Source organism: Hydra viridissima, unplaced genomic scaffold (genome assembly GCF_058129835.1).
Source record: "Hydra viridissima isolate aposymbiotic clone 2 unplaced genomic scaffold, HvirCarnegie_v1 scaffold_5, whole genome shotgun sequence".
NCBI lineage: Eukaryota > Metazoa > Cnidaria > Hydrozoa > Anthoathecata > Hydridae > Hydra > Hydra viridissima.
In genome coordinates this window covers 13,905,177-13,916,037 of record NW_028324304.1, presented here as the reverse complement: position 1 = coordinate 13,916,037, position 10,861 = coordinate 13,905,177, and the positions used below count along the sequence as shown (strand labels likewise).

At 31.7% G+C, this 10,861-nt stretch overlaps 1 protein-coding gene across 2 annotated transcripts; it reads right to left on the bottom strand.

Annotated features, from left to right (window-relative positions):
- Positions 1 to 4,198: 4,198 nt before the first annotated feature.
- On the bottom strand, positions 4,199 to 10,565 carry LOC145188907 (elongation factor 1-delta-like). 2 transcript variants are annotated; one of them, XM_080065412.2, is made up of 8 exons: positions 10,279 to 10,565; positions 9,511 to 9,582; positions 6,235 to 6,295; positions 6,041 to 6,112; positions 5,104 to 5,138; positions 4,968 to 5,021; positions 4,427 to 4,735; positions 4,199 to 4,311 (listed from the first exon to the last, which is right to left on the bottom strand). In XM_080065412.2, the coding sequence occupies exons 1-8, from the start codon at positions 10,444 to 10,446 to the stop codon at positions 4,273 to 4,275; spliced, it is 810 nt and encodes a 269-aa protein (XP_079921538.2). In that variant the 5' UTR covers positions 10,447 to 10,565; the 3' UTR covers positions 4,199 to 4,272. The 2 variants fall into 2 exon arrangements, with proteins under 2 accessions (XP_079921538.2, XP_079921540.2); XM_080065414.2 differs by lacking the exon at positions 9,511 to 9,582.
- Positions 10,566 to 10,861: the final 296 nt, after the last annotated feature.

Below are 10,861 nucleotides of genomic sequence, written 5' to 3'. Positions count from 1 at the left end.
TCATAGTGTCTACTCTCATTTTTAGTAAAGCCGTAACCAGGAAAATCCAGGTTCTAGGCTCCCAAAAGAATTTTCAAGAAAAAATAAAATCGTGCAATGAAAAAACTCTTCTAAGCATTTTGAAAGCTTGCGGACGGCAATACGTAATACTCAAAGTTAAAAGTTTATCTTTAACAGTCTAACGCTCTTCCCTTGTTTGTTTACAATATTGATTGCTGAACAAAAGAATGACATATTTAATATCATTGTAAGTATATATATATATATATATATATATATATATATATATATATATATATATATATATATATATATACAGTATTGGACAAAACATTTGCAACCAAATAATGCTAATTTAGTTTCTTTATATAAAAGTGCTGCATTTTTTCAATTTAGAGAAATAACTATGTAACTGTTTAGAGACAAAGTTCTACAAGTTTTATTCATCACAAAGTTCACTATTTGTACACGAAAATTAATAAATTAATCAAAAGTATTAAAAAAAATTGATTTCCTTCTGGACAAGACAAGTGCAACTCGACAAAATGTTGACCAAGCTGTATTTCGCTATCAATATTTCGTGGCGAATCCTTTGTTGTCGATCACAGCCTTGCATCTTCGAGGCATAGATTCGATCAGGTGATCAATCAAACTTTGTGGAATCGCTGCCCAGGCCTTTTGAATTTGTTCAAACAGTTGATCCTTATTACGAACACCTTCACGATTAATTCTGCGGTTGACAATCTCCCACAGGTTTTCGATAGGGTTGAGATCCAGAGATTGACTACTTCTGCAGTGTGTTTCGGATCGTTGTCTTGCTGAAAAACCCATTTTATTGGCATATTCCATTCAGCATGAGGTAACATAACATCTTTCAGGATTCTTTTATACATGAAACGGTCCATTATTCCATCGTTTCGATGTATTGGACCTAGACCGTTAGCAGAAAAACACCCCCAGACCATTACATTTGCCTCCACCATGCTTCACGGTCTTATGGCAGTAACGTAAATTGAGGCGTTTTCCGGCCGGTCGACGTACACGGCAAATGCCATCGCTCCCAATGATGTTGAACTTCGATTCATCACTGAACAGGACAGTTTCTGCACATTCGCCATTTCTGCACATTCCAGTCAATATGAGATGTAGCAAACAGGAGTCTTTTCTTCTAGTTTTAAGTGAAATCAGCGGTTTCTTTGCAGGGCGTCGAGAAAACAATCCGGCTTCAACAGCACGTCGTCTGATTGTTCGGTCCGATACAGGCAGCTCTAATTGCTTTTGTATCTCGACTGATGGTATCCAGGGATCCTTCTTGACGGATCTGAAGATCATAGAATCCTCTCTAGAAGTGGTGGAACGCGGTCTTCCACCTTTGTTATCCGCTGCCAACTTCCCCGTAGAACGATATTTGGAACATAGTCTTGATACGGTCCATTTTTTCACGCGATATTTATCACAAATACTTTTTTGTGACATTCCACTTACGTAATCGCCAATAATTTTCTTTCTTAGTTCCAATCCAAGACTGTCGGGAGCCATTTTTGCACTTGAAGTCATAAAAATAATAAAAATAAATAATCACGCTTCTCAAGGCTTACCGTGTTACTTTTACCTTGTGATGATACAATAATGCTCTGTGGAACACAACGTCTTGGTTGGATGTGGACTGTGTTGATGTAATGAAACACTTGTTGTATTTCACTTCTTGTATTAATGTTCTTTGATAAAACACTTTGTTAAAACTCACTTCGATAAACTGTCTTGATAATACTGACTGATTGACTTCCGTATACTGACTGAATTACATGTCGATTTACATGTCTCTTATATAGTAAAATGAACCTGTGTGAACCTGTTCTGGAAGATTCTAGATGCTTCTTTTCGATGCTTCTGGAAGCTTCTGGATAATTCCTTTAATTATTAAAAAACTTCCGTGACGTTGACACGGACCAGACTTAAGAAAATGAAACAAACCAAAAAAGTTGCACTTGTTTTGTCCGCTGCAAAATGGCACTTGTCAACGAAATTCTGCCTGTGTGCTGTCACCTGTCAGCTGATCGCTCATGTCATGGCATGCTATGACTCCAGACTCCTGAACTGTTTGCTGTGGTAGTATAGTTCGTTTCGTTTTTAAGACATGTAAAATTAGGAACACTTTTTAGCATTGTTCGATGTTGGTTGCAAATGTTTTGTCCAATACTATATATATATATATATATATATATATATATATATATATATATATATATATATATATATATATATATAAGTAAACAACAGTGTTTCATAAAATATGCTTAGAATATGGTCCCAAAAGACGTCCCATAATCCAATGTACAGATAATTACGCTTAAATGTATGGATTTTTAGCCGAGTTGGCAGGCTAAGATTACAATCAACTTATATGCCAACAATTCAAGATTCGTAAAATTTTATTGCAATTTTTGTAAGTGCATAGAAGTTCTGCTATCGTATACTCGTGAATGTTCATGGTAACAATTCGAAAAGAATAAAATCTGAAAGAAGTTGTAGAGAATGGTTCTAACAATTCAGGAACAACGAGCTTGATGTTAAAGACAATAAAAGCGCTAATGCACCAAAAAAAATCCGAAGATGAAGAACTGGAATTTATTTTTTTAAGAAGACCCATGCCAAAAAATTTAAGAAACTCCAGATTCATAGAGTTTTAAAGAACCGACTGTACGTAAGCTTTTAAAATCAATAGGACTAATTTACAAACTTGAAAGTTAGCTGTCATATGAGTTGAAGGTAAGAGACATTCAAATGTAAAGAGGAATAATCACGGGTGTATAATAACGTCTTATGTATGTTAGGATCAAAAGACGTCATGGTTTTAAGTACTTAAGCTATTACTGTTGTTCGTTATCGAGAATAATCAGTCGTTATCGTTATCGAGAATAATCGTTATTGAGAATAATCAGTATAAACTAAATATTAAAGATTCCTGAATATGTCAACAGATATGTCAAGTTGATCTTTTTGAAATATTAGACCAAAGATTGCTAAAAAGGTTAATGCACAGTTAACTACTTAAGTAGGATGTGTTACCCTATCCAGACATTGAGCCATCGAACTGCTATTCATTTTTTTCGATTCAACATTCAGATGAATAGACCAGTTCTTATGAAGACATTGTTGTCCATTTAAAAAGCTGAGGATGGTCGTCTGGGCATTTAACGACTAAAGGTTTAATAGGGACTTGTATTTTATTTTTTTTTTTAATATTTAGATAAACATAAACTTAAAGTTTATGCTTCTCTTATGAAATTCGGTTAATTTTCCAACTAACTGAGAATATGAAATCCAACAATTTTCTTTCTGAAGCTGTATTTTTTTTTAGTAACCAAAGTGTCAGTTTTGGACATTTCATGTTGCCTGATTCCTTCTGATTAGAAGCAGAGCAATATAAACCCATTTTGACACATTCTGTTATATTTCCTGATCTTGTGGTTTTCTAGAATGTGTTCGCACGAACTGGAATAAGTTTTTGAAGTTACGTAACTATGCAAGTGGTTATATTTTCGAAGCGGTGAAATGAGTTCAGTAAATCTCAGAGGCGGCTTTTGAATACATTTATCATGTCAGAAATATAGGCTCCCGAATGATTTATTACATCCGAGATACCTGGACAAGCGGACTACGTGACATTAAACCTTTTGAACGACCACTAAGGGTTTATTAGCGGGACTGTTCAAAACGGAGCCAAAACCAGTTTTGTAAAACTATTAGTGTTCATCTGGACGCTTAAATTGACTAAAGCACCTAGTGGTAAGATTGGGTAGCGTGCCATGATACGAATTGAGCTAGTGGAAAGTGAATTGAGTAAGAGGGCTAGTGAAACTTTACCTTTTTGAAAACATTTTCCCCTATTTCTTAGTGAAACTTTTTCATTTTTTGACAGATTTCAACTTAATGAAATTAACCCTTTCATGCGCTGGGTTGTTTTATAACAAATTAAACTAAGCTTCCCCAAATCAAATGGTGCATTCTAACCGATTGAAAACAATATTATTTTATAAAGAAGAGTTGAAAAAGGCTGTAGAAAAAGTCTACTTTAACATTTTATAGTACCGCTGTCATTTTATAGATGATTTTTTATGGGTTATGTTAAGGAAAAATAATTGGTTCATGAAAGGGTTAAGAGTAGAATCATTACTAAAACACGACCTCATCTGAATTATACGAAACATTAAATTTTTTTAATGAATTTTGACTATTATAGGTATGAACATTCAATAATTTAAACCACAATTAAATTTTGTTAAAAGCAGCAATATCAACGCTTTGTACCTAAAAAGAAAAAAAAAAAGACTGTTTACTTTATGAATCAACAGAACCTTTTGAAATAGCAACATCATCACCAATAAATATAATTATAAAAGAATTTCTTTAAAAAAATTCTCACCAAATCATCAAACTTTATGATTTCTTCCTCTAGTATATCAGTTCCTACTTTATCATCTTCAACAACACACAAAATTTGTAACTTTTTAATACCATAAGCTAAAGGAATTAATTTTGATGCACCCCATAGCAAACCATCCATTTCAATACTTCTCACTTTTTGTTCCATTGCAACCATGTCTGTTTCATCATCCCAAGGCTTAATATCAATCAGAATCGATGATTTGGCAATCAGAGCTGGTTTTTTAGCTTTCTTAGCATTATATTTTGCAAGCAACTCTTCTTTTCGTTTTTTTTCCGTCTCATCTTCCTAGAGAAAGAAAATTCTCTTAATATAAGTAGGTGCTTCGGTCTTAAATATTTTTTGCAAAACCAATCTGTAATTTTATTGTTATGATTAGTGTGGCAGGTTTGTTAAGAGCTTTGTCAAAAGCTGGCCATTTGGTAGACAATCTTAACCTTTTATTTGATAAAGACATTAGTTTATATGATTTTAAAAATTTCTTTTATTCTTTGATTGACTTAATAAGATATAAATTTACCTCATCATCACCACTTCCTTCACTACCAAATAAGTCAATGTCATCATCATCTTTCTAAAATAATATTTCTAGTATTCATTAAATGTTTTATTAATGAGGAAAAATTATTCAAAAAACTTGCATTGAAAATTCTTACTTTTTTTTGTGATTTTTCTGTCTCCTGTGTGGCACCTACAGTAAGATTTACAGAAACATTACATTTAAATTTAGAAAGCTGTTTAATTACACATTTAAAACGATAACAGAAACAAAAAGGCTAGCTTGTTATTAGGAAAGATTAATACTGTACCACATAGATACTGAGTCATTTCATATAAGTGACAAATAACTGGAATTGAGCCTTTCTGATGAAACCTGAGGGGGTGACTTTCAGTAAATTTTTTTAAATTCAAAAATGTGCTAAACAATATGAAAAACAAAAAATGATAACTACTTTCATAGTTTAATTCAGCTATTACAGCCTTTGGAAGTTTGGTTTTTGTAGCAAACTGTAAAATACAAAAAGGAAAGAAAATTTTTATTGGTAAATAACTTTCTCAGACAAAATCCACACATATTTAAAATTGAAAATATTTCATCATATAGATTGGTTACTGAAAGTATCATAACCCTTCTCCATTATTAATTTTAATTTTTACATCAGAAGTTAGCCAAAATAACAGCATGACTTAATAGTTTGAAAATTTTTTTCCCCTTGTACAAGAGCTGATCTTAAATGATATTAGATTTTATAACCCTCATAAAATTCTTCAGCATGATAATTTAGTGAGAGATTATGTGAAGCTTTAAATAAAATGAATTGAATTTTTGGATGACACAAAAGTTGGATGACAGAAGTTGGCTAAAAGATCCAAATTTTATACCACTGTAAAATCTGAACTAATTTATAGAAGTAGTCAATCGTTTTTCATTTTCATTTGAAAATATAATATACAACTTTCATTTGTTGATTTGACGTCAAATCAAGAAATAAAAGTATTTATGCTTTTTTTAAAAAAAAAATTTGAAATACAAAAAATTTATAATTAGTCAGTATGGGGCAGATAAACTTTCTACTGTAAAAGCAAAATTACCGCCTGCTGCTTTCTCTAGCTTGCTCACACGAGCTTCAAGTGCTGAAACTTTTGCCAATAACTCAGTAATTGCTGAAAAAAATTATTCTTATAAGTAATGCTTGTAGAACAGATTTGATTTTACAGATGTTATTAAAACCATTACTACAATTAAAATACTAAACTAATTTTCAGCAAATTTTTAGTCAACTTACTTTTTTGCATTGCTTTATTTTCACTATCACGCTCAAAACTATTGGTAGTTGACACACCACTCTTAAAAAATTATTGCAATACTTATATAAGAACAACTTTAGTAAAAATGGTCATTAGAATAGCTAAATATAAATTTCAGCTTTAGAAAAGCAAGAATAAATTCAGCTTGAACAATCTAAAAATTCTAACTAGCAGTTTAATTTCATTATTACAACACATCAGTACTCCATGAACTCTTATTTGGCAAAAATTAAAAATCCCAGACTATTGTATAAGCACTATTTGATTTTACTTTTGACAATACCCTAATCTACTAATAACACTTAGTCATTTGCAACAACCCTTATATATTAGATATCTTTACACACCTTCTATTAGCCAAAGTCACTACAACACAAAATGATATTTGATTTTACTTTTGACAAAACCCTAATCTTCTAATCACACTTACTCATTTGCAACAACTCTTATATATTAGATATATTTACACACCTTCTATTAACCAAAGTCACCACAATACAAAATGATATTTCTGATCAAAAGTAAGAAAAGTTTTGCAGTTTATTTTACACAAGACCTCCCAGCAGTTAAAAGTGGAGTAGCTTATGATAACAACGCAGACTTACTAACTTGCTATTCTAAACAATAACAAGTGAAGTAAGAATTATCTTTAAAAATGTTTGTAATGCTAAAACAAGGTGAATGCCACACAGAAATAAAAAATAAGCACATATATTTTCATTTACAAAAAGCTTTAATTTTTGGTTATATTCCTTTTTAGTCTGAGTAGAGTTGATGTAATTATGTTAGGTTAAACTATTTGAAACTTGTTCCACTGATTAATTTTGTATACTACTTAATCTAAAACTTTAATTATAATGCAGCAGATTAACACTAAAAATGACTAAAACTGTGCAAAAGTGGATAAAAGCATGAAATTTTCACCAATAACTCAGAAAATTATGCTGATCATTTTAAGATATAGTGGCAAAGCATAGCATGACCAGAACTGTCTTGAATCCATGATGGCAGTTACCGGCATCTTGGATTTATAAAAACCTTATTAAAATTTAATCCGCTTAAGTAATATTGGCCAAAATTTAAGAAATGATAGATCATTCGAAGTATACATTGATCACATATGCACCAATGAGTGGGAAAGGGGCTTGGGCACTGCCCTCTTGCCCAAGAAATACCCCCTCCCCCCTGCTTTTTTTTTAAAGAAAAATTTTTTTAATAAATATTTCTAAAAAACTTGTTACTCAATAAAAAAGTTTAAAGCAGCTAAGAAGCCAAAACAACTTTTAATAAGCATATTAGTTAATATTAATCTATACATTGTTACATTTCAATCTCTGGTACACTCTTCTTGACAACTGCAAAGAGCAGTACATTTTAAGCTGTTGCGAACACATTTACAGCAGCGTGTTGTACAACCTGTCTTACATCCGCACTGAATTAAGGACAGTATTTATCAGCTTTAGGAAGCGTCATCCATATTGGATGCGTATAATCTGCGCAGCCCTTGACAAACACACTGTATCACGATCACAGTCATATTGACAGGCTTTAAGAAGTGCTGGACCAATGTTACAATTAAAAATAAGTAAAACATCTCAACCTTCCTGTTGTGCATGCATGTTAGGAAAATGGGCTTGTAGTTTTTCTTTCAAACATGTGCTATGCATACGCTAAGTTGGTGTATGTAGCCTATTTTCAGTTAGTTGGGAAAATCAATCAGCATATAGTCTAGCTAAATCAGCTAGTTTGAAGATGGGTGCGATACCATTCTCTGACCTTGTTTCTTCAATGTAAAAGATCAACTGAGCAAAAACAACACCATGTTCACAGTCAACTTCATCTTCTACTTGCTGCGTTTCAGCACGCATGCGTCTATTAAAAGCACGTTTTTTGTTGTACAGGTCATTGAGACACTAAGTGTGACACTTAGCGTCTTGAGCAATTAAATCTGTGTCTCTCATCTTGGTCAATAATGTAGAATGAACCAAGGTAATAGCACACTCGCGGACTTTAATATCCAGATTTGTGGTACAGATGCTGTGCAATGAGTCTTTTGACTCACTGGTATCACAAATAAAACAAACCGGTTGTGTGTAAACCAAATTTGATTTTCTCATATCACTTGACATTGATCGCCTGAATGAACTGTGCTCAACATTAAGTGCCTGGGCTTCATTTAACAAGGATTCACCCTCTGCAGCTAGGGATGCGCAGCGAAAACGTTTAGCTGCTCGATTGAATTCAGTGGAATAGTAAAACATTCTGCAGGGTTTGTTTGCAATCAAAGTACTTTCAAAGCCACTGTCATCATCTAATCGCTGAATATAAAATCCAGGCGGTAGCAAATCTGCCAGCACAAATTGTGGTAAGATTTCGGCAAGTGATTTGTAACTTGTCAAACAATCCAAACGCTTAAAATAAGCGTGGCAAATCAACTTGTTTGCAGAGGTACTTTGGCAGAAAATACAGTTTGCCTAGTCAATCGGATTAGGTCTGTTGAAAACCTCATTCTCCGTAAAAATAGGATGTGCAACAATATTTCGCTTGGCCATAATATATATGTATATATGTATATATAAACACATAAAAAATAACTATAAATTCACTTTTAATCGATAAATATTGTTTATCTATTTTTTAAAACTTTTATATTTTATTTGTGATGTGATTTGTTTTTTAATCGTTTTTTTAAAAGTGCAATATGATTGGATAAATTTAGACTATGCGGTAATTATACGGTTCTTTGTTAAAAATTCTGTTACTAAAAAAAAAATATTCCGTGAAAAGTGACGTAATTATTCTTTATCTTTCTCCAGCTCATTTACCATACCTTTTTAGTAAAACTGGACATGCCACCATATCTTAAATGAATTGGATACTTATTTTCTACATCTAAAAAAAGTTTTATGCTTTTATCCACTCTTGCACAATTGTTATGCTAATCTGCTGCACTATTAGTGTATTAGTTCTTAAATGTTTAACTTTGGGTAATTACTTCTTATAAAGTATATTGGATGAATTTCTAATAGATCTTGAACTAACTTATAAATAAGTAACTTATAAGTTAAAGAACAGAAAACAGATTATGTAAATTAACAAAAATATAAATTAATTTCTTTCAAGTCTATTTTACTTTCTCTGAAAATTCTGCATGATTGCTAAATAAATATATTTGACTATTAAATTCTTGACTCAGTATTAAAAAAAATAATCAAAAATAGTCTTGGGCATTAGAATTTCAAACTTTAACTCACCTCTGCTAGTGATTGCTTTATTGAGTCCCGTGCTTTAGCAATTTCGCTGGACAAAAATGAGCCACTCTTGGCCTACAAAGCAGATTTTTTATTTAAGTTTTTCTCAATCAACTAATTCCTTGTCTAAAGTTATCCTTAGCAATTTAACTTAAACACATTTTTTAAGTTTTACAACAACTTCTTCAGTTTGATTTTTAGTACCCAATCCACATTTACACCATAACTTGTATTTACAACAAATTTTATTGAATTTAAACAGAATTACAAAATGTGAGAAAACAGCTTAAAAGACTTAAATACTCCTACAACTTTATTTGTAAGAAATAAAAATTTGACAAATCCACTTTAAAAGGAGTAAGGAAGTACTAGGAATTTTCAGTTTAATTACAGAGTTACAGAGTAGAACAATTCAAATATTTTTTTAATGAGTAGTTCAAAAATTAAAAACTGTTACAATAGATATTTAGGTAAAAGCAATTAAATGTATTGCGATCTTAAAGTTCCATGAATCTTAAATTAATTCTTCATACGTTGTGTGGTTTTTGACTATTTCTTTTACTTAAAATTGTATATCTAATGTATCACCTTGCATTAACATGCTTTACTATATAGCTAGACACTTGCTAGTTTTCCACTACCAACCATTGTCTATCAAAGCCTTTGTCCTCAACCAACTTTATAAATTGTATATAACTAACGTTAAATAAATATTATCTCCGCATGCATTAACTATTAGCTTCATAACATGAAACTAATAGGTATGTATACCTCTTTAAATTCACCAGCATCTAGAGATTTACTTTCTTTGCAGTGAGTTTCAGCAAGTTTGGACGATAAGTTATTGGTCAAAAATAGTTCATAGTTTTCTCTTTCTTCTTCGTATTTAAGACGATCAAACCATATGTTTTCGTGCATCATAGCATCTGGGAACTGCATTTTTCAGTTTCTTTGCAGATATAAAAATAGCAAAACCAATACTCTACTTACGATTTGGTTGTGACACGTCCACGAGAGCGAGGAGGCCAGTAAAAGAAACACGAAGGTTGTTAAACCCGAATGTAAAACCCGCACAAATTAAAGTATGACGTAACTTTTTTTAATAGTCGCATTATGCAGTTTTGAATCTGTTAATAAATTACGACTTACTTAACAAGGTGTCCCAAAAAGACACAAACTATATGTTTGAAAATTTGGTTATAAAAGTCATTAAAAATAAATAAGTACTAAAAAAATTCTTCCATCTTAATTAGATCTATTTTATAGATCTAATTAAGATCTATGATGTTTCTCAAAGAAAGAAATGCACTGATAGTGGGGTGCATCAAATATTCCTTCGATCGTGAAAGACATT

Coding starts and splice junctions, on each gene's coding strand:
- LOC145188907 (XM_080065412.2), bottom strand. CDS start 10,446: ATGCAGTTCCCAGATGCTATGATGCACGAAAACATATGGTTTGATCGT. Junction 6,296..9,510: donor TAAAGCAATCACTAGCAGAG/GTGAGTTAAAGT, acceptor TAATTTTTTAAG/AGTGGTGTGTCAACTACCAA. Junction 5,139..6,040: donor GCTAGAGAAAGCAGCAGGCG/GTAATTTTGCTT, acceptor ATCTTACTGTAG/GTGCCACACAGGAGACAGAA.